The 25,104-nt window shown below is 60.3% G+C and overlaps 2 protein-coding genes across 13 annotated transcripts; one reads left to right on the top strand and one right to left on the bottom strand.

The window, feature by feature from the left end:
* The first annotated feature begins 60 nt into the window (after positions 1–60).
* Positions 61–2,210, top strand: MTERF4 (mitochondrial transcription termination factor 4). Of its 2 annotated transcripts, XM_064457029.1 has the most exons (4): positions 61–449; positions 523–707; positions 779–1,157; positions 1,883–2,210. In XM_064457029.1, exons 1-3 carry the CDS (start codon positions 101–103, stop codon positions 1,151–1,153), a joined length of 909 nt encoding a protein of 302 aa, XP_064313099.1. In that variant the 5' UTR covers positions 61–100; the 3' UTR covers positions 1,154–1,157; positions 1,883–2,210. The 2 variants fall into 2 exon arrangements, with proteins under 2 accessions (XP_064313099.1, XP_064313098.1); XM_064457028.1 differs by lacking the exon at positions 1,883–2,210 and having other exon boundaries at positions 779–1,407.
* SNED1 (sushi, nidogen and EGF like domains 1) lies at positions 2,204–23,994 on the bottom strand. 11 transcript variants are annotated; one of them, XM_064457011.1, is made up of 33 exons: positions 23,583–23,994; positions 20,291–20,578; positions 19,536–19,676; positions 18,650–18,812; positions 17,650–17,775; positions 17,395–17,508; positions 16,513–16,626; positions 16,150–16,263; positions 15,909–16,025; positions 15,472–15,597; positions 15,086–15,190; positions 14,523–14,636; positions 14,252–14,368; positions 13,691–13,807; positions 13,489–13,605; positions 13,138–13,251; positions 12,879–13,052; positions 12,573–12,686; positions 11,499–11,612; positions 10,961–11,074; positions 10,757–10,870; positions 9,829–10,125; positions 8,461–8,644; positions 8,259–8,371; positions 7,450–7,728; positions 6,887–7,031; positions 6,476–6,558; positions 5,616–5,702; positions 5,252–5,368; positions 4,685–4,775; positions 3,961–4,044; positions 3,693–3,730; positions 2,204–3,279 (listed from the first exon to the last, which is right to left on the bottom strand). In XM_064457011.1, exons 1-32 carry the CDS (start codon positions 23,829–23,831, stop codon positions 3,694–3,696), a joined length of 4,383 nt encoding a protein of 1,460 aa, XP_064313081.1. In that variant the 5' UTR covers positions 23,832–23,994; the 3' UTR covers positions 2,204–3,279; position 3,693. The 11 variants fall into 11 exon arrangements, with proteins under 11 accessions (XP_064313081.1, XP_064313083.1, XP_064313092.1 ...); XM_064457013.1 differs by having other exon boundaries at positions 4,685–4,772; XM_064457022.1 differs by having other exon boundaries at positions 9,829–9,891.
* Positions 23,995–25,104: the final 1,110 nt, after the last annotated feature.

Raw genomic sequence — 25,104 nt, 5'->3', positions numbered from 1 at the left:
AGCGGCACCGGGAGGGGGAGCGCCTGGGCCCCGCCGGCGGGGGAGGAGCGCGGCGGGGCCGCTCCGCCTTCTCCCGGCGGCCCCCATCCGGAGCCGGGCCATGGCGGGGCGGCTGCTGCGGGGCCGCGGGTGGGCCGTGGCGGGCTGGGCCCCGGGGCTCTGCGCCCTGCCGGCGCTCCCCGCCTTCCCCGGGCCGCGCCGTGGCTGTGGGGAGGCGGCGGCGCTGCGGGCCATGGGCTTCACACAGGAGCAGGCCCGCCGGCTCCTGGGGCTGCAGCCGCGGCTTGGCCCGCAGCGCCGGGAGGCGGCGGCGGCGGAGCTGCTGCTGCTGGGGCTGAGCGCCGAGGCCGCCCTGGGCCTGCTGGAGCGGAGCCCGGAGCTGCTGCGGATGCCGGCCGAGCGGCTGCAGGAGCGATCCGCCGAGCTGCGGCGCCTGGGGTTCTGCGGAGGTAGGGCGGCGGGGAAGTGGGGGGCCCGGGGCGCCGGCCCGCCCCCCCTGCCCGCTCACTCCGCTGCCCGCAGGTCAGCTGCAGCGGGCCGTGAGCTGCTGCCCCCAGCTCTTCACCCTGCCGCGGAGGAGGATGGCGGCGACCGTGAGGATGCTGCGGGAGAGGTGCCTCTTCACGGCGGAGCAGCTGCGAGAGGTGCTGAGGAGCTGCCCCGCCGTCCTGCTGGAGGAGCCGTGCCACCTCCACCACCACTTCCAGGTGAGGGACTGCCCTGTTTTGGCTGGGAGAGGGGCCCAGGCTGTGCGTGAAACACCCTGTCCTGCCCCTAGTACGCCTACTTCAGGATGGGCGTCCAGCAGAAGGAGATGGTGAAGGCCCGGCTTTTCCAAATGCCCTTTGTCGAGCTCAGGAACCGGCACATCTTCCTGGAGCGCCGGGGGCTCTACCAGACCCCACACAAAGGCCAGACCCAAACCGGTAACCCAAAACTGAAGGACATCCTTCAGCTCCCAGAGAAAGACTTCCTGTCCAGCCTTGCCCACTCCACACCAGAGGAGTACCAAGTCTTCAAGAAGCTGCTGGCTCGAGAGGAGGAGGAGAAGGGAGAGGAGGAGGAGAACGAAGAAGAGGAGGGGAGGGATGCACTATACACAGAGGAAGATGAAGACTTGGATGGTGAAGGAAGTAACAGAGCCAGGGAGTGATGAGGTGAGGCTCCAATGTGCCCGAGCGCTCCCATGCTGGTGCAGCCCCTGGCCCCACTGCACCCCTGGCCCACGCAGGCACCAGCGATGCTGGTCACAGGGCTCCAGCTGCAGGTCCCCTGCTGAAGGGCAGTAATAAAGCCCATGTATCAGAATACAACAATAACCCTCTTTCCTCCTCAACCAACTACTTTAAAAAATACCCAGTTTCCATAAAGCGTTTTTATTAAAAAAAAAATTTCAAACCAAAATAACTAATTTATTTCCAAGGCTAGGTTAAAACTTTCTGGCTGCATTACATATTGTGCTGGCTGTGGGCTGCTCTGTCAGCTCACAGCAGGGCCCCATCGCGTCCCCTCCCTGCAGGGACAGGCTGGGTGGCAGCGCTGGCTGGGCCCCAGGGCTATGCTGAAATGGATGGGACTGTCCCGTAGTGGGGCCACTGCCACCTTCCCGGCCCACCTCGGCACCAGCCCTGTGGCTGACAAAGGCGGCATTTGCACCTCTTCCAACCACAGCCCCAAAACCTACCCTCCCTCACGGATAGCAGGGGCTGTTCCAGCTTTCCCCTTGCCCTGCTCTTGCAGGCAAGGGTTGACTTCCTCTCTTGGCCCGGGGAGGCAGGCCATCTGTGCTCACCTTGCAGCAGGGAGGCTGGAGAAAAGTCAGGCAGCCTTGGAGGAAAATGAGGCATGTCCATCTCTGACTCCCATTCTCCTTTGCGAGCAGAGCTACAGTCAGCGCAGAAGGGGAGCATCATGCTGGCCAGCCGGTTGTGACTTCCCATGGTCTCTGCCGCTCACAGGCTGCTGCCGGCTGCCTCAGCAGCTGCTCCTCCAGGCCCCATACTCTTACATTGCTCCCAGGAGGGAGAGGGTGGCACCAGGAGCGCTGAAACTCCTGGGCCTGTTCTGCTCTGAGAGCGTCTTTCAGGCTGCAGCTTGAGATGTGTGGCTGAACAACAAAGCACCCTGTGATGCTCACAGGAGGGGAGGGCTGCCCTGCCGGGAGGCTCCCCACACTGCTTGAGAAATAACACTCTACCATAACTATGATATTTCTCTGGTATGTATTAATTTATAATATACACTGTGTACATTAATACACAAATCTATGTTTAACTAGTGTTGTCATACAAACTCAGAAAAAATAGGAATGTTTCTAAGCTACACTTTTTCCTCGCCTGCCCCGTTGCAACCAGTCAGGTGGCTGCTGCAGGGCTTTGCGCGCTGGTCCTCTCCTCAGCAAACGTCACGGCGAGCAGCTCAGGGGATGGCACGGAGAGCTCACTTCATCACCAAGCCCGTACTGTGCTCTGCGCTTGGAGGCGATTAGCGTCAGAATGAGCGTGGTATTACACCTTGGCTGAAAAACTTCACCCTACAGATCACATCTAAAATTCTTCCTAGGTGCTCTATTGCTTTCTGAGCTGGAAATTTAGTTAAAACCAGGGATTGTTTACAAAGCAAAGAAAAAAAAAAGGCAGGCAGTAGAAGCTGCCTCAGTTTTCCCCACTAGAGCAGAGAAGACAGGGACATGCCTCCAGTGCTCGCCTCGCTGCTCAGGGGAGCTGCTCACTGTTTCTAACTCTTCTATGTAAGGAAGGTCTCCTCCAACCCCATTTTTGCGGGCCACATTTCAGGTGATAGCTAAGGCTTTTTGGTCTGCATTCATCTGTTTTATTTGGGGGTTACAGGTAATTTATAACCTTAGATTATGAAAACAGGTTGGTGCAGATGCTGTTGGCGGGGAGGTGGGCTCAGCCCCGCCAATGGCTGAGCAGAGCCAGGAGCCCATGGCTCATGCAGAGCAGCTGGGGGCGCCGAGCAGGGCTGGGCCCCTCGTGGGGCAGCCAGCCAGCTACCACAGTACGCTGGCACTCAGCTCCTTGGGGGCAGAGAGGTGGCTGGAGTAAGGCAAGCCAGAGCAATGGCAGCGCTGGTCCAGCAGAGGGAAGGGAGTGCGCTGATCCAGCTGCGTGTCCCTAACAGGCTGGAGGAGAAGGAGAGACTGATGCCAGGCAGGAGGGTGCCCCTGCTGTGTTCAACCTAGTAAGTAGATCTGATTTTCCTGGTGTTTCAAAAGCCCTTAGATGTGGAAAGACGAGGCTTCTACTGCTTTGAACCCTGTGAAGGAGCAGGAGAAGAATGAGCTGGCACGCAGAGTCCCCTAAAAGTGCAGCAGCTGCTTCTTCCCACCCTGTGCGCCCATCTCGGGCTGGGAGAAGCAGGCTGTCCTCCTCCAGGGCTTCAGCCTTTGCCTTGCATGGGCAGGCAGTGTCCATGCCCTTTTTGTGCAGGAATCTCTTTTTCATAGGGTGGCAGAGCTGCAGGGAAGCAGAGCATTCACTTCTGCTTTTCCACCCCAACCACAACTGGGAGCCCTCAGCCGTGTGTCCATAGCCCAACCAGCACAGCAGCTGGAGAGCCCTTGCAGCCCCCCCCGACATGGCAGAGTGAGCCTGGACTGCCCTGTGGCCTCCACTCTTCTCCCCCCTGCCCCTGCCTGCGGCTGAGGGGGACCCAGAGTGGGTACTTACTCTATGGCTTCTTCAGTGTGTGACTGTTGCTTGGTTTTCTGAAAGAGAGGAGAACACTGTCAACCCTACAACCCCTTGCCAGGAGGGCACGCAGAGCCTCGGTCGTGCACTCCTCACACTTCGTTCTGCACAGGGTGCCTGCACCTCTCTCCCAGCCCACCCCTGGCCTGGGCACCCCTGCACGTGCTGGATGACACTGGCTGGCTGCATCCTTCTGTCCTGGGCCAGAGGAAGCCTAGTACACTTGGCATGCTGCTGCTAGCTGTACCTGCTGGTTGTCTTCTTGGAAATGGTGCTCTCGCAGCTCTCCTTGTAGCAGAAGTCCTGGTGTACCTTGTAGACTCTCCGGTACCTGCACACACAGCAGAGGGGCAAGTTGTAGGGAATAACAGGGACAGATCTGATTTTATGAGTGTGAAGGGGGAGTCTGGGAATCTCCCATTTCCTTCCAGGCTGCGGTAGTCGGCCTTGGTAGGAACAGAGCTGAGCCTGCTCTGCCTGAGGGCTGACCCCACACAGCCAAGCCCTTGTGCCTCCATTGCAAGAAGGTGGGGGGGGACATGTACAGAGAGAGGTCCCCCCATACCCTGGCATTGCGGCAGAGCTGGCCCCAGCCCTCTTCTTGCAGATGGAGAGGCAGCCAGGAGCTGGGCTGCCAGGCAGTGGGCAGGGGAACCACTGCTGCCTGGGTGAGATGGTCATGCACACCAAATCCAACCCTACTGCCAGGCAGGTGGGTAACACTGCTACAGGGGCTGTCATTTCAGCAACACCCTGCCCTGAAATGCAGCTGGCAGGGTAGCCCCCGGGGTTTGAGGGCAGACGAGGCTGCTCAGCCTGTGCTGGGGAGGGGGCAGCTGCAGCCACCTGGCAGCTGCCAGCCGGGGTCTGAGATGGCCTCATGCTCGCTCTCTCTTCCCTGGAGCTGAGCTGCGGGGAGACATCCCCGGCTCTGAGCACAGTGGGGAGCACAACCCACAGGCAGTACTCACAGGTAGTGGCAGGTGCCTCCTTCCCACACAGGGAATGACTTGGTTTCCGAGTACAGCCGCGTGCACGAGTGTGGCACCTTCTTGCAGGCTGCTTGGGGAACAGGAGAGGGGAGCTATCAACAAGCCCATCTCTGGCCCTGCCTGCCTGCGCCCTGTGGTGGGGGGCCAGCGAGGCCCCCTGGCTTCCCCTCTGCTGTCCTGGAGGGCTGGACTCAATAAAGCTGGCCTGCCAGAAGCGGAGGCCCCAGCCCTGCAGCACCCAGGTAACTGTGCAGGGCAGGAGCCTAGCTTGCCAGGCTGCCTAGAAGAGGGCTTGGCCAGAGCAGGGAGCAGACCTGTGCTCCCAGATCTGTCCAGACTGGTGAGAGCAGTCCCTCTCACCGCTGCTGGCACAGCACAGCCCTCTATAGCACAGCCTGGCCCATGGTGGGAGCCCCCTCGGCCAGGAGGAGCCAGGTGCTGACAGTGTGAGCTCAGTGACCCTGTGGCTGAGACAGCTGCCAGGCTGGGTAATGCTGTCTACCTGCAGGAGGGAGCTCGGCCCTCCAACAGCAGCATGGCACTCACCCAGCTCACAGAGCCGGCCCTTGAAGCCTGGGCGGCAGTTGCAGTGGTAGGACTCAGCGACTCTGGCACAGGTGCCTCCGTTCCTGCAGGGGTTTGTTGAGCAGTTCTGTCCCTCACCTGCAAAGCACGTATGGCCGTCATACCCTAGGGCTACTACGCAGCCCTGCCCAACCCCCAGCATGCCAGGGTGCTCCCAGGGAGAGCTTCAAGCAGGGATGGGGCAGATGGCAGGGGCCCATGCCATGCCCCTTGTGTGCCTCCCAGCTGGGCAGCAACAAGGAGACCAGGCTGGGGCTGAGTGCCCTGCCTGCCTGCAAGGCCTAGGCTGGGACCCTGCTGCTCACATGCCTCCCCCAGGACTTACTCTTGCTTTTTGCCTCATGCAGCTGCAGTGCCAGACTGCCCTGGCTGGACATCGCCATGTTCTCCAGCTTCACTGGAGCCTCCGACTCTGGGCAACAAGAGGGTCAAGTGTCACCTCCAGCTAGGGCCAGACCCAAAGTCAGCCCCTTTGGTGGGATCCAACCTGCCTGCGGCATCCAGGGGCTGGTCAGGCCTGAAGCAGCAGCTCAGCTCTTCCCACTTGGCACCCCTTAGAGTTAAGGTGACCACCTCCCCTTTCCGGGCAGGCTGTCAGGGGCAGAGCCCTGGGTGGGGAGGGGCAGAGCCAAGACCTGCAGTGAGCCCAGGGCTGCCATCAGGTGTGCCAGGACCCTTCCCCACCCCATGGTATGGACTTCATGGGCCTGATAGGATAACTTGGGTTGGCACTTGTATCCCTGGTGTTCAAGGGATAGCAAATGGTGGTCTGGTCCTGGGCTACTGAGGGGCTTCTTGCCCAGGCACCTGCCTCAAGTGTGAGGCTGTGCTTGGCATTGGGGGCTCAGGCTACTGGGCAGGCAGGGGCTGCACTAGAGGGCTGCGGGGTCACTGCCTGGACTCCCACCACTGCTGGCAGGGTAGGACAGCCCATGCTGCAGCTGGCTTCACCTCCCATTACCAAGGGTCCCTTTTTACCCTCCCCGACCAGCCATGTGTCACGCCTGTTCCTGGGCAGGGATCTTGTAAGCAGGGCAGATGTTTGTCTGTCCAGCGAGATGTGAGAGGGCCCTGACCTCCTCTACGGCTCCCGCAGCACTACAGCAGCCTGCCCAACTGCCACCCTGTCCCCGGGGGAGGTGTAGGAGGTAGCACTGGGTGACAGAAACGCAGCAGAGCACTTACGTGTCTTCACAGTGATGGATTTGCTCAGCGCAGTGCCAAACCTGGCACTGATCCTCCCTCTGCCATCCACCAGTTCAGTGAACCTGGGACAGGACAGCCATGATGGTACAGGGCACTGCGGGTCCCCCAGGCCACCACTGCCTCATGTGCCAGGGAGGCAGCTGGATAAAGCACTTGCTGGTGGCATCAGGCTCAGTGCAAGCCCCCTGGGGCAATGTGGGGGACCTGTTCACAGGACAAGGGCCTGCCTGGCTCGGGACCCTAGCAGGTGGGCAAGAGACACGACCCAGCAGGAGCATGGCTTGACCCTGTGCACACCCAGACATGGGAGCTGGGAAAAGGGGCTGTGCTCAGCCTAATGCTTGGGCCAAGCACTGGTGGGAGGGCCAGCAGTGCCAGGGCAGGGCCTACCTGGGGGCTGGCGAGGGCTCCTCAGCCGTGTCATGATCCGCTAGCAAGCGGAGTTCGGGCAGGAAAGCTGGGGGCAGCCTGTTGCGCAGGACCCGGGGGTGTGCAGCTTGGCTCCACCGTCTCTCTGGAGCCCCATCCCTCTGCACTGCAGACCAAAGGGTTAGGCTTAGTAGGAGGCAGGCTGTGTGTCAGCACAGCAACCCAACTCCCAGCCGGTCCCGTCATCCACAGGCTGCCATTTAGGGCTATCTGGGGACACGTGTACACTCTCCACATGCCTGGGCTGCAAGCGCTGGCCCCTGCGAAGCATCACCAAGCTCTAACTGTGCATCTGCCCTCAGTTAAGAGAGGTAGCACCTGCAACCCCCACCTCCCTTTGCGAGTGACTTGCATCCTGTCCCCACCGACTACTGCAGGCACCTAGTTCTGGGGCAGCAAGTCCCCATAGGCTTGTTACTCTGTTGGTCAACTGGTTTCCTACCCTCTGCCCCACTTCCCCATTAGACCATCTCCTCCCTCATGCTGCAGCAAATCACCAGCACCCCAGTGAGCCAGGCACTCACAGGTGGTGACATAGACGTGGATGGGCTCGCTGTGCACTTGGCCTTGCTCTGTGTTCTGCACAGCCGTCACAGACAGGCGGTACCGCTGTCCAGGGAGCAGGTCACGCACAGTGTAGGACATGAGCTTTCCGTTGGGCACATAGCGGCTCTTCACACTCTGAAGGGTGGTGACGTTGATGATGTACCCCTCCACGGAGCCAGCAGGTGGCTGCTCCCATGCCATGGACACAGAGGTGGCACTGACGCGGGAGGCAGTGAGGTTTTGTGGGGGGAGAGGCCCTGGGACAGCCAGGAGGTGGGGAGAAAAGGGGTCAGTGCTGTTGTCTTTGAATGGCAGCTGCCCTAATTGCTCACACGCCAGGGCCCCAGCTGGCCTGGCCATGATCTGACCAGTCCTCAGCTCAGCTCCAGCTCTGCAATGTGCTGAGAGGAGATGCTCAGCACCAAGTCCCTGGCAAGGTGGGGGCAGAGCCTCACTGCACCCTGGCACCTGGGTCTGGCCCTCGCCCTCTGGCTGCTGTACAGCAGGGGATAAATCAGACCCATGCAGGCTCCGCATGGGGCTGAGCTCGTGCTGGTCTTGAACAGGAAATAACACCTGGCAGGGGAGAATGTGCCAGTGCCTTGTATACCCTTCCTGAGGGCTGCCTGCACACCTCCTACCCACTGTGATGGCCAGACAGGCTGACAGCTTTCACACCTTCCCCTCCCTGCAGCTTTCCTGATGGCTATGAGCAGTGGCTGCCCCATGCCTGCCAAGCCTCAGGGCCCCTGCAGAGGCAGTGGGTGGTGAAGGCAAGTCCACTCACTCGTCCACACATGGAAGGGGGCTGTGGCCAGACTCTCCGAGGGGTGGTCTTCTGTCCCCAGGCCGCTCAGCGTCGTGACATGGACAATGTACCTCTCTCCTGGCTGCAGGTCCCTGTGGAGGAGGAAGGCAGGGTGGGAAGGGGTAAGGTGGGTAGCCTGGGAAGGCCAGCTGGCCCAGTGCCCGCCTGCAGTGCCACTCACAGAAAGGTGTACTTGGCCACGGTGCTGTTCAGCTCTACAGTGCGGTCTGCCAGGTCCCCCGGCTGGCGGATGGAGACGCGCACCCTACTGACGGTGGAGTGCTTGAGCCGGTGGAGAGCCCATTGCACCGTGATGGCACTGGCCGTCACGTTCATGATCTCAAAGCCTTCCACCGGACGTGGTCCTGACCAGAGCAAGTGGAGAGGGCTGCGGTCAGCTGCTAGTCATCACCCGTCACCCCATCCCTTCCCCACACATGGGATCCTGCTTGCCCCTCTGGTTTGGCTTCCCCAGGGGGAGCAGCTCAGCACTGCCTGCCCTGCTGGACTCATGCTATCCTGTCCTCACCATCAGTGGGCAGGTGGGAGGCACATCTCTCTGTCTGCCCACAAGGCCTCATGCCATCCACAGCACCCCTGGGGCTGTCCTCCTCTGGTCCCACCCCCCCAGCTCTGGAGGGACTGCAGTGCTTGGGCCTGGCCCTAAGGCCACTGCATGCCCCAGGCGAACGTCCTGAGCCCAGTTCTTGCTGCCCCTGGCATCTGGCCCTGGCTTGAGGTCTCCTGAGATACTGTGGCCAGAGGTACCGACCCCTGCTATGCCCAGCACCACACCTGCCTTCTCTTCCCTTGGGCTTCACTCAGCCTGCTGGGGGGAATGCAGCCCACAGGCTTTCCCACCACCATCCCCCTCTCATCAGAAGGCAGGTTTGCTAGGTCTAATCCCCTCCATCCTCAGTTTGTACTTAATTTCTAGAGCCACCTGACCTCAAAAGTGGGACTGCAGCTGCTCTACCTGTCCATGGCCTCAGAGACATCACTGTGCCTCCTTCCCTCCACCCAGAGTGGAGGTCCCTGCCAGCCTCCGCCCTCTCTGGCATATCCCCACACCAAGCCTGGCAGGATGAGTCACCCACAGGACTCACTGTCGGCAGATATCACCCAGCCTCTCTGACCAGCTGGCACGGGGTCTTCTCCAGCTCAGCCAAGCAGCACTGGGGACCCACCCTTCCCTGGGCTCAGTGACAAGGAGTAACTGGTGCAGAGGGCACAGCCTGGCCCTGATGAACAGGATGCAGGAGCAGTCCCTGCTGCCAGCTTCCTTACCAGCCCCCAGGCAGGGGCCTGGTGAGCCACAGAGGGTTCAGTCCCCTTTTACTCACAGCAAAGAGAACAGCAATTCTCTGTGCCGAGTGCTTTCCAAAGGCCCCTGGCTAGATTTTAGGATCTGCACCACCACACCTGACAGGGTTCAGCATGGGCCCGAGCTGCGGCTGGAGCTGGCGGTGCGGAGGAGGCAGCACAAGCCCTGGCACCTGTGGGGGCCGTGCATGCTCACAACCACGATCCCCCCGGGGACGCTACTCACTAGTGCGTGTGGTGAGCATGACGGGCCTGCTGATATCATTCTTGTTGTTCACGTTGCGTTTGACTGAAAAGACAGAAATATTGTAGGCTCTGCCGGAGGCTAGTGCCCGCAATTGGTGGGCAGAACGACTTCGGTCCACAAAATCTGTCCTGCGGTAAGAGCCGTCGAGGGATACGTACGTCACGGCGTAGCCGTCAATGAGTTGCCTGGCGGCTGCGTCCTCAGGTGGATGCCAAGAAATCAACACACCAGTGTCCTCCACCCTTTCCACCTTTAATGAGGTTGGTGGCAGCAATTCTTCAAGGTGTGGTCAAAAGCAAAGGGGAGAGGTAACGCCATGAATCTTTAGAGAACAGACCCAGGCAGCAAGAGGTAGAGCAGCAGTGATGGAGGACAAGGCCCTTGCTCTCTCCCTTGGCATGCCTGGCAGGGGCCCTGTGGGCGCCAGCTGCTGCTGGCCTAGCAGGCACAGGAGGAGCCAGGGCGCCGGGAGCACTCCCAGCCACTGCAACCTGGCAGCGCTGGCAGCCAAGCACTTGCCGCTGCCTGCTGGGCCTAGGGCGCCGGCAAGATGGGGCAAGGGCCCCCAGGGAGACTGGTGCCAGTGGTGAGAGGCTTCCCTTAGACGCCTCAGCCTCCCCTCCTGAGGGCATCCGAGGGATCGCCATTGCTGCAGGGGGCCAGGGAAACCTGTCCCCAGTGTCCTCGTGCCAAACCCAGTGCCTGCAGCAGCAGATCAGCATGCCAGCGCCCGCCCACGGCATTGTGGGGCCCAGGCTGCCCCCCACAGAGGTGAGGCCCCAGCCCTGCCCGCCTCAAGGAGAGCTGCTGGTCCCGGACTGCGTCGAGCCCCTCATGGGCGGTGACCACCACCGGGCCGGCGTTGAGCCCTGCACCACATCCTGGTGCTGCTGCTGAGGGCCTTTACCTTTTTCGCAGCTCTTGCCTGTGTAGCTGACTTTGCAGGTGCAGCTGTGGGTGCCGTTGCCAGGTAGGCAGTAGCCTCTGCTCCCACAGGGGCTGGAGAAGCATGGGTCACTGGCTGCAGGAGAGGCACCAGGCATGTTAACAGCGTTAGCGGTGCCAGCTGGCCAAGTGGCCACCCTGCACCAAGCCACCCTACCCACCTCACCTGTCTCGCAGTGGTAGCCAAAGAAACCCTCTGGGCACACACAGAGGTAGGAGCCCTCGTAGCTCTCGCACTCCCCTCCATTTCGGCAAGGGCTTGACTCACAGGCATCCACTTCTGGAGGCAGGAGGAGGCCAATGGTGAGTGGGGGACCCTGGTATGCCAGCACCCAGTGACAGCAATCAGCCCCCAAGGGGATGCAGGATGGATGTGCAGCCCGGGGCCCAGCACAGCCATTCAGGACCCAGAATCCCACCCAAGCACTGTGGCAGCCCCAGCCCCTGGAAGGGGTTGGACGCCTTCAAAAGGAGATTTGTCACCAGCAGACACCTTGTTCCTTGCTCCCTTCCCACCAAGGAGTTTCAGCTCTGTCCCTGAAACCACAGGCAAGGAGGTGTGACAGGCAGCAAAAGCCTGGGGCTATGGCTCAGGGTCAAGGTGTCCAGGATGGTGACCAGCCACTTGCCTTGGAGCCAGTCCTGGCCACGTCCCAGTGCCCACAGTCCACCCTCCCACTGTCCCAGGAAGGGTGAGTCCCTACCTGTCTCGCACTGGGTCCCCACAAAGCCCTCAGGACAGTAGCAAGCAAAGGACCCAGGGAGGTCCTGGCAGGTCCCGCTGTTCTTGCAGGGCTCTGACTGGCACTCATCAACTTCTGGGGAGCAGCAGGAGAGGCACCAGCTCAGCACAGACATGGGGCCAGCAGCAGGGGGCAGGGGGCTTGGAGAGGCAGCACTTGTCCCCCAGGATGCAAACCCTCCCCACATTGCTTTCTACCCCAAGCCTACCACCCAGGAACACCCCTGCTCCTGAGGCTGCCAGGAGCACACTGCCCCACACCTACCCCGCGCAGGGGCTGTGTCAGGAGCTGGGCATGGGGACATGCCCGCAGGAACACCTAGGGATGGCTGGCAGGGCCAAGAGGTTCCACAGGATGCCTGCAGCACCCTCTAACCCCCTGAAGGCATCCCTCCTTCTCCCCACCACTGTCCTCTGCCAGGCCCTGGGGAGCCAGGCTAGAGCTGCCTGATGCAGAGTCTCACCAGTCCCCACGCTGTCACCCCCTTTAGCCAGCACCAGCACACAACCACGACCATGTGCATACACGGGAGCAGGAGTACAGCATGGCCAAAAATATGCTACCTCAAGCTGGCTTTCCCCCGCCCCACTTTTGGCCAATAGCTTTGGAGCCATGCAAGGCACTTTCCCCTCAGATCCCGAGATCTGGGGCATCTCTGCATAGGCTTAACACGTGTCAGGAGAAGTCATTGCCTGTCAGTGATGGAGAATCCCACACAGCATCCATTAGCAGGGTGACACAAGTAACACACATGTCCCTGCAGCACTGCCTGCTCCTCCACCTGACCGGGAGGCAGTGTCTCCCCGCCCCCAGCACATCCCACAGCTGGCTGGGGACTCCAGGAGAGAAGCCCTTGCTGCAGGCTGATCTGAGCACACAGGCAGGAGACTGAAGCCAGCCCACACAACCACAGGCAGCCCAGCTCCTAGCCATAGTGTTCACACCCACTGTTGCTCCCTGGGGGCTGGGGAGTGAAGAAGGGTTTGCTATAGCTGCCCGCAGCAGCCCTGGAGTGTACCTAGCACAGTCTCTTACCTGACTCACAGTGGTGGCCAGTGTAACCTGGCTCACACAGACACAGGAACTCAGCAATGCGGTCCTTGCACTGGCCGCCATTCAGGCAGGGCTGGGACTGGCACTCATCGATCTCTGCAGGTATTTGGGCAGTGGAAAGACAAGGCAAGAGATGTGAGCACCAGGTAGGGGTCCCCGAGGGGCTCTGTCCACAGACATGGGCAGGGGAGGACTGGAGTACATGTCCTGGGGTCACCAATCCATAGTTGTGACCACAGCCAACTGGGACAATGCGTCATGGCTTGGCTATTCTGTAGTGCTCCTCACCATTGCACTCGGGGGGGTCACTCCAGACACCTGGCATGCGGCAGACGCGGGGGTTATTGTGCTGACTGAGGACATAGCCCAGCTCACACTGGTATTCAGCCAGCGAGCCCACCTTGGTGGAGTTGAAAGAGGCCTGGGCATGCTTCACCTCGCTGGGGACACCGCAGTCAACCTCTGGGAAGAGATGGGGACAGGGGTAAGTGGGGCCCACAGAGGCACCCGAAGCCCCTAGCTGGTAGGGGCAGCAAAAGGCCTTTACCAGACTGGCAGTGCTTCCCTACGTAGCCCACGGGGCATGTGCAAGTGTAGCCCCCGCTGAGGTCCTCGCAGGTAGCGCCATTCTCACAGGGGCTGAGGAAGCATGGGGAGGGCACTAGAAGAGTGGAGCAAAGAGCAACCACTGTAGAGCTTGCAGAGCCCAGAAACCAGAGCCATCCCCTTCCCCCTCCAGCAGGGTGCAAGGAAGAGTCAAAGCACTTCCAATTACAGGGAAGGGGGTTCAAAGCAAGCAGCGAGGCTCACTTGCTTCTGCCATGGCTGTTGGCTCTGCTGCCAGGCCTAACACTTCCCCAGGCAGCCCCTGGCACCAGTGAGCCCTGCTCACACCTACCGATCTCGCAGTGCCGGCCGGTGTAGCCCAGGGGACAGTCACACTTGTACTTGCCGATGTAGTGGAAGCAGGTGCCCCCATTCTGGCAGGGCCCTGAGGCGCAGGGGTCCGGCTTACCTGGGGGCAGAGGGCGGGCAGGAGCTGAGCAGCGAGCAGGGTGACCGCCACCTCTCCTCCCCGGGTGGGGGCCGGGGGGCCATACCGATCTCACAGTGCTTGCCAGTGAAGCGGTAGGGGCAGGTGCAGTGGTACTCGCCATCCGCCTCCCTGCAGGTGCCCCCGTTGCGACAGGGCCCCGTGCTGCAGAGCTGTGGCTTAACTGCAGAGAGAGTGCCAAGAGTGGGGGTCACCCGCTGCTGCTGGCACCCTGAGAGCCACCGCCTCCCACCAGAACCCTACCAAATCCCTCACTGAGGGGAAACACTGTCCACACAGATGCATACTGGGGCCTCAGGGGGCCACGGGCACATGATGCCAGGGGACCGGTGGCTGCTCCGCATGCCAGAAGCTCGGAGGTTTTTTTAGACATCTAACACTGATGGTGTTGTGCAGGAACCATAACAACCGGATCAGCTGCTGTGACTGTTAGGAGCCGTGCAGAGAGCCACATAAATCCTCCCTCCACCCTGCAGGATGGAATGGGATAACCTGCCCCCACTTCCAGATACAGCTCAGCAAGCAGCTGCTCATCTCCCACAGGGTCCAAACTCTTCTCCCACCCCCTGCCAGGTCCCGGAGCCAGCAGAGAGCTCCCTGTGGGTACCTCTCTCACAGTGCTTGCCAAGGAAGCCTCGAGGACACTCGCAGGTGTATGAGTCATCATGAACCTCGCAGGACCCCCCGTTCAGGCAGGGTTCCGAGTCACAGGGGGATGGCATTGCTGCAAAACCAAAACACAGGCTGTCACTGAGGACATACAACCAGGGGTGTGAGGGCTGCTCCCCAACTGATGACTGTATCCTTGCTCACCCCCCCGGCCACTGTCACGTGTCCCTCCCTGGGGCAGGTCCCATGTTCCCACGGAGAAGACTTACTGTGGTTGGTGCCGTAGTCGGTGTGGCAGACGCAGAGATAGCTCCCACCATACTCCATGCAGTACCCGCCGTCTGGGCACTGCGTGTTCATGTTGCATGGCGTGGTGGTGACTTCTGCAAACACATGGCCAGCACCGGCCTCTGTCAGCTGGTGGCAGAACACCCAGGTGGCTGCCTGGCCAGAAATAGGGGTCTCCTAACTTTGCAGGGTCTGATGAGACAGGAGGGACCCTCTGTACCCCACGACACCGACTGTGCAATCAGCAAGGGCTAGACTGGATGACCAGCAAGCTTCAGAGCAGGAACACACAAAGGCTGCAGCTCCCTCCCAACCCAGGGAAGCCTGGCTGGGGCCAGGGGCTGAGAGAGGCATGGCTCAGAGGAAGCGTTGAAGTGCTGCCCCCTCACCTGGGGACAATATTTCCAGGCTCAAATTCAGTGCGTGCCCCTGGTACTGTGCCACGGCTCAGGCATGGGCAGAGTGTCTCCTTGCTTGCCCACAGCCTGCCCAGCTCAAGCATCCCGGAGGGGGAGCAAACAGTGAGCAAGAAGCCTTCACCTACCAAATTCACAGAGTAGACCAAAAAACCCAGGTGGGCACTGGCAGATGGTGACATTCCCCTCCAGACAACTGCCCCCGTTGCGACACTCGCAGCCCTCTGAGAGCTCTGCAAGAGACGAGATGCGAGCTTCTCAGGACCCCTCCTGCTTGTGGAGTTGGGACAGCCACACAGCCTTGCCGGATGCCATCCATGGGGGGAGCTCAGGTGGGTGGCAGCCACGAGCCCCCCCAAACAGCCAGGAACAGCCTCCTTCAGTGGGATGGACCCACTGTTCAGTCCAAGAGCCCTGAACAGGCTCTCCAGGGTGGCTGCTGCTTCTTCTCAGGAGCATGAGGGCTCCCCTAGAGATGTGACACCCACCAGAGACACCCCCCCCCAGTACTCACTGTCTCGACAGTCCTGCCCAGTGTAGCCCTCCCGGCATTCGCAGATGTAGCCCTGCTCCGTCTCCAGGCAGCTGCCTGCATTCTGGCATGGGTGGGAGAGGCAGGCACCAGGCACACGGGGCCCACCTGCAGGGAAGGGGAAGGGGGAGGCTAAGCCAGAGCCATCCCAGCCTGGGGGTGGAACACCCTCTGCCCTAAGCAAGCTGGGTATAGAGCTGGTCCAGCCCAGCTTCATGCTGGAGACACCACCACGGCCAAGCAGCCCCAGTGGAAGGGGCTCCCTCCCAGCAGCGGCACAACCCCTCTGTACATGCTGCCCACCAGCTTTCAGCAGGGCCTACAGCTGAGGCAGCCTGTTTTTAGCCATTTGCCCCTTCTTGCCTGGCTCCCCTGAAACCGCCTCCTGTGCTGTGTCCCATAGGCACGCCTCCACTCACCGTACTGACAGTTGTTGCCATAATAACCTGGAGAGCAGGTACAGATGTAGCGGCCAGGGCGGATGTAGTTGCACGTCTGCCGATTCTGGCAGCTCCGGTCCTCACAGGAAGATGAGTCTGGGGATACAAGCAAGCGATGAGCAGACCCCAGCCCCTATAAGAGGGGCCATGATGGCAGTTGGAATATGGGGGACACAGTCCCTAGCATGTGTCATCCCAGGACACAGGCAGGAGCAGGCACCTGTCTCGCAGCGCTGTCCCACGAAGGGTTCCAGGCACACACAGGTGTAGTTATCAACCAGGTCGACGCAGTGCCCACCATTCAGGCATGGGCTGGACTCACATTCGTTCACCTCTGCAAGGGGAGGCCAGGAGGGGTAGTCAGGCTGTGCACAGGCACTGCTGGTTCACCCACTGCCTCCCAACCTGGACAATGCTTGGGAGGGGGAAGGTGACAAATGGGGGGGGACAGAAATCAGTGCTGCCAGCAACACTGAGCACTCCCCTCCCAAAACTACAGCCAGGGGTGAAGCAGGGTGGGAAGGCACCTTGCCGAGGTGTGAAACATCACCATCTGCCTGCCATGCCTGCTCTGGCCACCCACCTGTCTGGCAGTTGGCCCCCAGGTACCCTGGCTGGCACAAGCACACCGCAGTCCTGTTCACTGCCTGGCACCTCCCGCCGTTCTGGCACACCCTACTCTCACATGGCGACTCTTCTGCAGTGGGACACCAAAATAAAAAGAGGGAGGGGATCAACCCAGGTGCAGGAGCAGCATGTGCCATCCTCTGTACACACAGTGATGTTGGGGTCAAGCAGAGAGCGCAGCTCAGAGACACCAATGCACCCTCCAGCGTGAGATGGTGGCTGTGTCCCCAGCCATGGTTCTCCCCAAAACCCTTCCCCAGGTAGCTCAGCCCTTTCACCCCCCTGTGCCTCTTGGATGCCAGCATGCTGCACTGGGCGTTTCTCCCTCCCTTCCCCAAAAGTCAACTCCCTGCTCACCTGCTCCACTGGTGCAGAGGCTCACTGGGAGCCAAATGCTTTGGCAGCACTTCCACTGGCATGAGGAGGCCAGTGGCAGGGGAAACCGGCCACCACAGCCCCTGCCAGGGACTGGGAGACTCCCCATTGGCTTCAACAGGCTCAGGATTAGAGCATCACCTGCGAAAGCAGGGCCTCCAAGACTTCTGTTCAATCACTAACCCCCAGCTTTTCTCACTAAGGGACTAGTGGCGGGGAGAGGAGCCGGTGGCAGCGCTGAGCGGAGCCCTCGGCAGAGTGGGCAGCCAGCAGCAGGAAGGGCTCATGGCCAGTGCAAAGTTTCCTTTGCCTGCAGCAAGCTGAAATCCAAGCCAGCGGCACTCAGCACCCATCACAAACTGCTCAAGCCCAGCAAAAGTGGAAGTGCCCCCCAAGCCTGGGGTCTCTGCTCTTCAAGCATGGCAAAGAACCAGCCCCGCCACGCTGGTGGCCCCATGCTCACCGGCCTCGCAGCTGGTGCCTCTGAAGCCTGGCGGGCACCTGCAGCTGAAGCTGCCAGCACCATTGAGGCAGGTGGCTCCGTTCTGACATGGGTGGGAGAGACACTCGTCCACATCTGAAAGAGAGCCCCCAGTGGGGGAAGGAGCTCAGGGCAGGGGCAGCCACAGGGACAGAGACTGCCAGCATGCAGCGGTGAGGCTGGGAGCGAGACCTGCTCCCCGCCGCAAAGCGCAAGGAGCTCAGGGCCGGCACTTACCAACATGGCACCTCTTCCCAGTAAAGCCGGCCAGGCAGGAGCAGGTGTAGGAGGGGTTCCCTGTGATGCAGTCCTCAATACACTTCCCTCCGTTCAGGCAGGGCCGCAGTGTCAGGCAGACAGAGGCTGTGGGGACAGATGGTGCCCTCCTGTCAGCACATACCCTGGCAGGGCTCACTCGCCACCTTCCAGCCACACCAGTGCTGGAGTCTGTCCCCACACCCGCCCGGCTCCCTGGGGTGCTCAGGGAGCCCACGGGGGCTGCCTGCCTCATGGCAGGGCAGGGTCCACTGCTTGAGGGCTCCCCTGGGGCAGGCGGGAAGTTTTATTCCTCCTGTGCAAGGGGTAGAGGCTGCACGGGGTCAACCCTGCTGGCTGGGGGGACATGCCCTCACTTATCACCCAGGGCAGAGGGAAAGGGGGACAGGAAAGCCCACATACAGCAAATCCACGGGTAACAAGAGACACACACAAGTCATGGGTGGGAAAACACAGCTCGGGGGGAGCGGGGATGAGGCCAGCAGCTCCGTGGGGGACATGTCAGGACCCCACGGGGGAGGCTGGCATCCAGCAGCCCTCCGCATGGCTTGCCCTGGCCTCCTGGGACTTAAAGACATGTGCATCCATATCCATCCCCTGAGGGTGCCAGCCCCTCATGCCCAGCCTGGTAGTAGGCCAGTAGGGTCCCGCCTGTGCACTGTCACCTCCTCCCCAGCCTCCCTCATGACTTCCCACAGGCTCTTTTCATCTCAAGTGTCTTCCTCCCCTTCCCATTTGCTCTCCCAGCCCCTTCCCAGGCCCGGGGCACCCATGGGTGCCGTCCCCAGCCACAGCAGGTGCTGAGGGCGGTCCCCCCATGGCTGCCTCCCCTCCCTCCCCAAGCCCTTTGAGCCACCTCCTCCACCCCACGGAGGTGGAGGTTGAGGCAGGGGAAGACGGGGCTGGAGAACAGTGTGGGGTTGGGTTGGGAGTTAAATAAACCTAACTGCTGTCCTCTTACTTGTATTGCTGCAGCCCCCCACTTGCACCTGGGCATCATCGATTCTGAACACCCAGCGCCCGGGGATACCCACATTTGTCGTCATCTCCACGTCAGCGATGTCATCGGTGCGGGATCCGGGGATGTTGAAGTAGCGCTTTCCATCACCAGCATTAAAACCTGCCTGGGAGTACATGGGCAGAGAGTAAAGAGACATCACTAGGGCACAGGGGAAGGGAGGGTGGCTGGAGCACAAGGCCTCATCTCTCCTGCCTCTCAGCACCACTGGCAGCACTGCTTGGACCAACTGTCCCCTTCCACATGCCACTGGCCAGCGCTCAGCCCTGCCTACGCACCAGCGGGACAACAGCCAGCAAGACAGGGCGAAGCAGCTGCCCTGCCCGCTCAGTCCCTCCCCTAGGATTCAAAAGCCATCCGCTTCCTCTCCACCTGCAGCATCCCGCCTGCTGCAGGCTGGCAGGCAGGGAGCCAAGCACAGATCAACTGCTGGTAAATTCACACATCCAAATGGGTAGTGGGTTTTTTGCGGGTGTGGGTGTTGGCTTTTTTTCCTTTAAACACCACAACACACGCAAGGATGAAATAAAAATACAAGGGAAAGCTGTACTGGCTGCAGCAGCTGCTCTTAGAGGCTGAGGTTAGGAAGGAAAAGGGACTATGAGGCAGCAGCCAAGGCAAAGACCTGTGGTTTTAGGATAACAAAACCCCCTGTATGGCCTTGGAAGCCAGAGCACACACAAGTATTTAAGAACCTACAAAAAAATAAAATTTAACAAAAAAGAAGCAGGGTGAGGCCTTCCACCTCCAAAAAACCCAAACCAGGAAATGTGAGCTCACAGGGTAGATGTGCTACCTGGGCACCCCAGGGACTGTGTTCGCCGCTTACCTGTGCTGCAATGCCGCCGAGCCCAGCAAAGTCCCCCCCACTGCTGGCGTGCATACCCGTGGTCCAGGTAATGGACTCATAGTTGAAGATGGTGAAGGAGAGCTTGCCATCCGTGATGAGGACAATCTGGAAAGTGTTTACCTGCAGCAGGGAGGGGAAAAAGCAGTGAATGGGCATGAGGGGGGCAGGTGAGCCAGCCAAAAACCATCCAGAAAATAAAATGGAAAGAGCATTTCACAAAGGGACATTTCTTTGAGCCCCAGTCCTCCTCTGCTAGAGAAGGCAGTTCGGTTTCATATTTTTAACCCTTAGGTATCTTGATCCCCCTGCCCAGCACCCCAGCCAGCAGAACAGCTTGCTTCTCTCAGGGAAATGGGAAAATAGGGAGAAATGTAGTTATTGGGCCTCTTGAAGAAAGGCACCAAACCCAGTCCGTGGCCGGCTCCTCAGCATAGCTGCAGGCAGGCAGGCAAATATCACCCTGCTGCTGCCCAAGAAGGTGGACACTGGCAATTTGCAGCCTCCATGCAGCACAAAGAGGAGGGTTTGCTTTTGCCAGCCCAGTGCTACTCTGTCATGGCAAGGCATCACGACAGAGCTACCAGGGCTGGCTTAGCCCTGCTGACAGCTCTGTGCCACATACAGCAGAAGCACCACTGCCATGGAAGCAACAAAGCTCCAGTGGGATGCTCCTTTTAAAAACAAAACCATAAACCTACCCCTAAACTAACAGCTGCTTTGCCCCAGCTACTCACCGGTGAAAATGAACTGCCCCCAAAGAAGGTCACTCGGTACCATGTGGCAATGAAGACCCACTGTGCGGAAAACCCCGCGAACTCAGGGAAATACTGTGCGATGTCCCTGCTTGCTCTCTCCAATATGGGCTGCTCAGTGCTCTCCCGGTAATATACATCACCCGCCCGCCGGTTGTCCACGTCTGCCCAGAAAGCAGCCACAACACGCCGGTCCTTGGAGATGGGGAAGGCCACTGGTGTGAACTGGGAGACCTCCTTCAGGAATGAGATGATCCCGTTGTTGTTCACCTGCAGAGAGGGAGGGAAAGAAACAGGTGGTCACAGTTGATTCCTGCCGCCGGCAGGAATCCATGTTTTACGGGCACTTTCTATTTCACCTTTCTTTCCCCCCCACCTCTTTCCACAAATATTGGAGCACTTCCCCTTCCTGCCCTTGGAAGCAGAGACGTGCCCCAGCGCCTGCAGCCCCGCACCCCGGCTGCTTGCTTGCTGGAGCGCGGCTGCAGAGAGGCAGCCACCCGAACAAACCCAGCCCTGTTCTCTGCCACAGCCAGGCCAGGGGAAGGGGGAACAGCTGAGAAAACTGCAGTGGCCCCAGCACTTTAAACAAACAGTGCCCAGCGTGCTTGGCCAGCTCAGGATGGTGCTTTTGGCAGAGATGAGGGGTTGTTTCACTCACTCCCGGCTCTCTTACAGCTGACACACAGCCTATGGGGCTGGGGTCTAGGGCTGGGCATCATTGCCACTCTCCTGGCAGGGGGTCAAGCCTGAGCCAGGACAGGGGGAACCTTGCCAGGCAGCAATCCATCCACTGGCATGCACGGCACTCTGAGCTAATGAGCGGTCAAGCTAAGAGGCTCATGGGCCCCAGGTAACCAAGTGCCACAATCCCCTGCAAAGCGCCTGGTGCTGCCTGGCCCTTGGCAGGCGGCTCTCGTTAAAGCACAGGATGCCAGACACCTGGGGAGAGATACTGCAAGCTCTGAGCCCTTCCCCAGCACTAATTAACTGGGGCAATTAGGGTCCTGGGATACCCAGCAAAGGCAGCCCTCAGCCCAGGGAGGGAAGCTGGAGATAGTGGATACTGCTGCCTGGAGTGCTCTGTCCTGGCTCGAGGATGCAGTGGAAGCAAGGAAGGGGAGAAAAACCTCTGCAGGCAGTGACGGGGCGGGGAGCAAAGAAAAATGCTCTCACTCTCAGCCCCCAAATTCCTGGGAGGAGACCCTGTCAGCACCCAGTCACACTGGCAACCCCAGTGGGGCAGGCAGTTCCCAGCTGCTCTGTTCCCCTGCCCAATAGCAACAACAGGACAGGCAGGAGCAGGCAGCCCCCCAGTTGAGCTCCCCAGCATGCATTGCCCAGCTCCAGCAGCACCAGCCAGGCAAGTCCCTAGGCTGCAGGGTGGGAAAGGGGGAGGCATGGTACACAAAAGAGGCTCTCGAGCAGAGACGGCAGCTCCAGCAGGCAGGGGCAGGCAGCAGTGTCGCGCTCTCATGCTGACAAGGAGGTGGGAGCTAGCATCCTGCCAGGAACCACGCTGAAACCAGCATGCCTGTACCCTGACTGCCTGCATGCCCAGGCAAGGTGGGGAGCAGGCTGTGACAGCCTCATGCTGTGCCTGGGGAAGGTCCCCAGTTCCAGAAGAGGGTCCCCAGCCCCTCCATGCAAGCATGGGGCAGTCCATGCTGTGTCTAAGGGGAAGAGGATTCCTGTTTCCCAAAGCCTCTGTAACCCCACGGTATCAGCAGAGGAACATTCTTCCCTTGATTAAAGCAAGATGGGAGAGAGCCAGAGCCAAGAGGAGGGTTTTTTTTTTTGTTGTTGTTGTTGTTGTTGCTAGTTTTTGGAAAGGAGGAGGGGGTGGGTGGAGGCAGTCCTTAAGGACTGAGGTTTCCAGGTGAGCCCAGACCCAAACCAGCTCCTCCAGGAGAAGCAGCCCTGCCATGCAGACCCCTGTACCAGGGGCAGGCAAGCTGGCCCTGCAGAGCTTGGTGGGAGGTGACTTGGTTCAGGGGAAGGGGACACACCGCCCTCTGACCCCTGCAGCCCCTTCAAGACCCAGACCTGTCCTGCAGATGCTGTATGGAACAGCCATCACATCACCTGGCTTCTCCCAGCCTCTTCCATACTCCCACTGTGGCTCAAGCCCCAAGCGCAGGTCCCTCCCACATGATGGCAGGGCTGGTGCTTTTATCAGGGATTAAAAAAAAACACCAAAGAAGAACAAGGACCTCCTGCTGTTAGCTGAGGCAGCAGGACAGTTCATGAGCCTAGCTCCAATACCGCACCGAGGCAATGCTCAGACCTCTCCTCCACCAGGTCCAGATTATTGGTCAGCCTGGAACAAACCAGGCAGAAGAGAAGGGACCAGGATGCCAGACTCACTGCACCAGGTGGGAGCTGGTGTGGGGAGCACAGACCCCACCCCAGGGCGCAGAGCAAGCGTTTGGAGCCAGTGCCGCCCAAATGGCTCTGGGGACATCCAGGCACTTGGGGCTGCTGCTCTGCCTGATGGCCACAGCTGTGGGGGACATGCCGGGCCAGGCATGACTCAAGCTCTCTGGCCACGGTCCCCTCCAGGTGTCTCAGGGGCTGCAAGGGAGCATGTCAAGCAGAGGTCCCAGCAGCCCCAGTGGGCACAGGGAGAAGAGAGCAAGCGGTATGTGCCAAGTGGCCAGCCAAGCCTGCTGCGACACAAGCCAAACAGCAGCTATGTCTATTCTGCATCACACCCAGAGCCCCGCCGCCGCCGCCGCCTCCCCCCCAGCGAGGGACCCCATCCAGGGGCCACAGCATGCCTGCTCTGAGCTCTCACCCACCAGCCATGCCCGGCTCCCCATCACTGGGACTCTTGCAACGCACCGCTCTGGGGGCCAGTCCCACAAGGCATGGGTATTTCTGGCTCCAGCCAGGGCTGTCTGAGGCTCCCCAGTGCAGGAAAGTGCTTCATCCGGCATCCCCAGTATGGCAGGGCCAGGACCCTCACCAGAGCCAGGACCCTCATTGCACCACCCGAGGCAGCCCAAGTCCTGCCAAGCACTGGGACCCCACCAGATCTCCCCCTTGCCCCCAGCACACCATTATTCCTTTGATGTTCCGAGTTAAACGGGGACCACCCGACAGCTCCTGGAAACCCAGATGCACTGGGTGGCATACTAATTTAAAAATAAAATGGAATAAAATGGAATAAAATGGAATAAAATGGAATAAAATGGAATAAAATGGAATAAAATGGAATAAAATGGGGGGGGGGGCCCAGGGGAGGCCATCCCCACTGACCCCTGGTACTCACATAGAGGCCAGTGTGCCCCGCTCCAAAGAAGGGGAAGGGGACGGAGAGGGGCCGCAGCTCGGAGCCGCCGTCGTCCTGCTTCCGCGTGGCGGCGTCGCCCTGCGTGGGCCCGAAGGGGTAGAAGTCCGCCAGCGGCACCACGCCGCCCGCCCACAGCCACTCGCCCAGGGCCACCAGTACGGCCCAGCCCGCCAGGCCCCGCATGGCCGCCGGGATCCGCCGCTCGCCTCTCACGCCGGCACCGACCATCGCGGCATGGCGGGGGAAGTACGCGCGCCGACGGGCGCGGAGCTCGGAGATGGCGGGCGGAGCTCGGAGCCGGGCTCGGAAGCGGACACGGACCCCGGAGCTGCCGCCTCGACTCCAAGCGCCCGCCGCGGCTCAGAACGCCGCCGCCGCCGCCGCGCCGGGCGCCCCCACCCCGCCGGCCCCGCCCTCCTCCGCGGGTGATTTGCATAGCCCGGGCGAGGCCAGCCAATAGGCGCTCGGCGCGGCGGGAGGGCGGCGGTGGAGGGGCGGGGCATGCAAATCTAGCGGGGGTGGGGTTGGGATGAGCGGGGCAGGAGGAGGGGGCGGCGGGCTTTCTCCCCACGGGGTGGGTTGTCTCTCCCCCCACGGCCTCCGCGGAGCGACCCTTCATGCCCCACGGGGGTAAAAGGTAAAAGTAGCCACCATTTAAGGACACGCGTAGGTGCAGAGCCCCCCACCAGGACTAGCCGCCGCTCGGTTCCCCCCCAGCTCCTCCCCCCCGCGTCTGCTCCTTCAAATCAGAGGACTGGAGGGGAAAAAAAGAGTAGAAGAGAAAAAAAATGGTGTTATTTGCTTTTTTTTCCTTTCCCCCCCCCCCCTTTTTTTTTTTCAGGTGCTAAAAATATTATCAGGAAATTCTTTTCAGGAATGCCATGTTTTAAGTTACACTTTAGGCTCAAGGGCCTCTTTGTCTCCACTGGAGAAAAAAAAAAAAAAGCCCCACACCCACCCTACATTTATCATCAGCAAATGGTTTTATCAAGAAAGCCCGAGTCCCCCAGAAAACTGGCGGGCTGTCCCCCAGGAGTCCCTGCTAAAAAGCACCAGTGCGTTTTGATAGTTAGTTGGTAGTTAATGATGGATGCTGCCCGCACCGCTGCCGGGCAGGTGTTAGGGTGAGGGATCCAGACGGACCAGGGGGCTTGGTGCACCCAACACCTTCCACTTACTTGTACCCCCACAGCTGCGCCAAGCCTATCCCATGGCAAAAGCATCTGGGGTGCCCGGGGGAACCTGAGGCAGAACCCCCACACCACCCCATCCAGGGTCCCGGCAAAAACGGGAAGGGCTCTCGCCTGCCCCCAGTTCTGGGATGGTACGGGAATCCGGTCCCCGGCTCCAGAGGTTTTCCATGTTATTCCACACCCCCGCTGTACAAATATCCTCTGCTGTAACGATTGCGAGGTATGTTTGAAAAGGGGCCAAGGAACAAATTATGTAAAGAGCAAAGCGGAGGAGCAACAACAGCAGGACTGGGTTAGGACCAGCTGTG

The sequence above is a fragment of the Phalacrocorax carbo genome, chromosome 7, assembly GCF_963921805.1.
Source record: "Phalacrocorax carbo chromosome 7, bPhaCar2.1, whole genome shotgun sequence".
Lineage (NCBI taxonomy): Eukaryota > Metazoa > Chordata > Aves > Suliformes > Phalacrocoracidae > Phalacrocorax > Phalacrocorax carbo.
Note: the sequence above shows the minus strand (reverse complement) of the source record. Positions and strands in the feature narration are given on the sequence as shown.

Excerpts from the sequence above, each read along its gene's own strand:
- MTERF4 (XM_064457029.1), top strand. The coding sequence starts at position 101 with ATGGCGGGGCGGCTGCTGCGGGGCCGCGGGTGGGCCGTGGCGGGCTGG. Across the intron at positions 450-522 it reads GCGCCTGGGGTTCTGCGGAG|GTCAGCTGCAGCGGGCCGTG; the intron begins GTAGGGCGGCGG and ends CGCTGCCCGCAG. Across the intron at positions 708-778 it reads ACCTCCACCACCACTTCCAG|TACGCCTACTTCAGGATGGG; the intron begins GTGAGGGACTGC and ends TCCTGCCCCTAG.
- SNED1 (XM_064457011.1), bottom strand. The coding sequence starts at position 23,831 with ATGGTCGGTGCCGGCGTGAGAGGCGAGCGGCGGATCCCGGCGGCCATG. Across the intron at positions 14,369-14,522 it reads CGACTACGGCACCAACCACA|CAATGCCATCCCCCTGTGAC; the intron begins GTAAGTCTTCTC and ends TTGGTTTTGCAG. Across the intron at positions 13,808-14,251 it reads TGGCAAGCACTGTGAGAGAG|TTAAGCCACAGCTCTGCAGC; the intron begins GTACCCACAGGG and ends CTCTCTCTGCAG.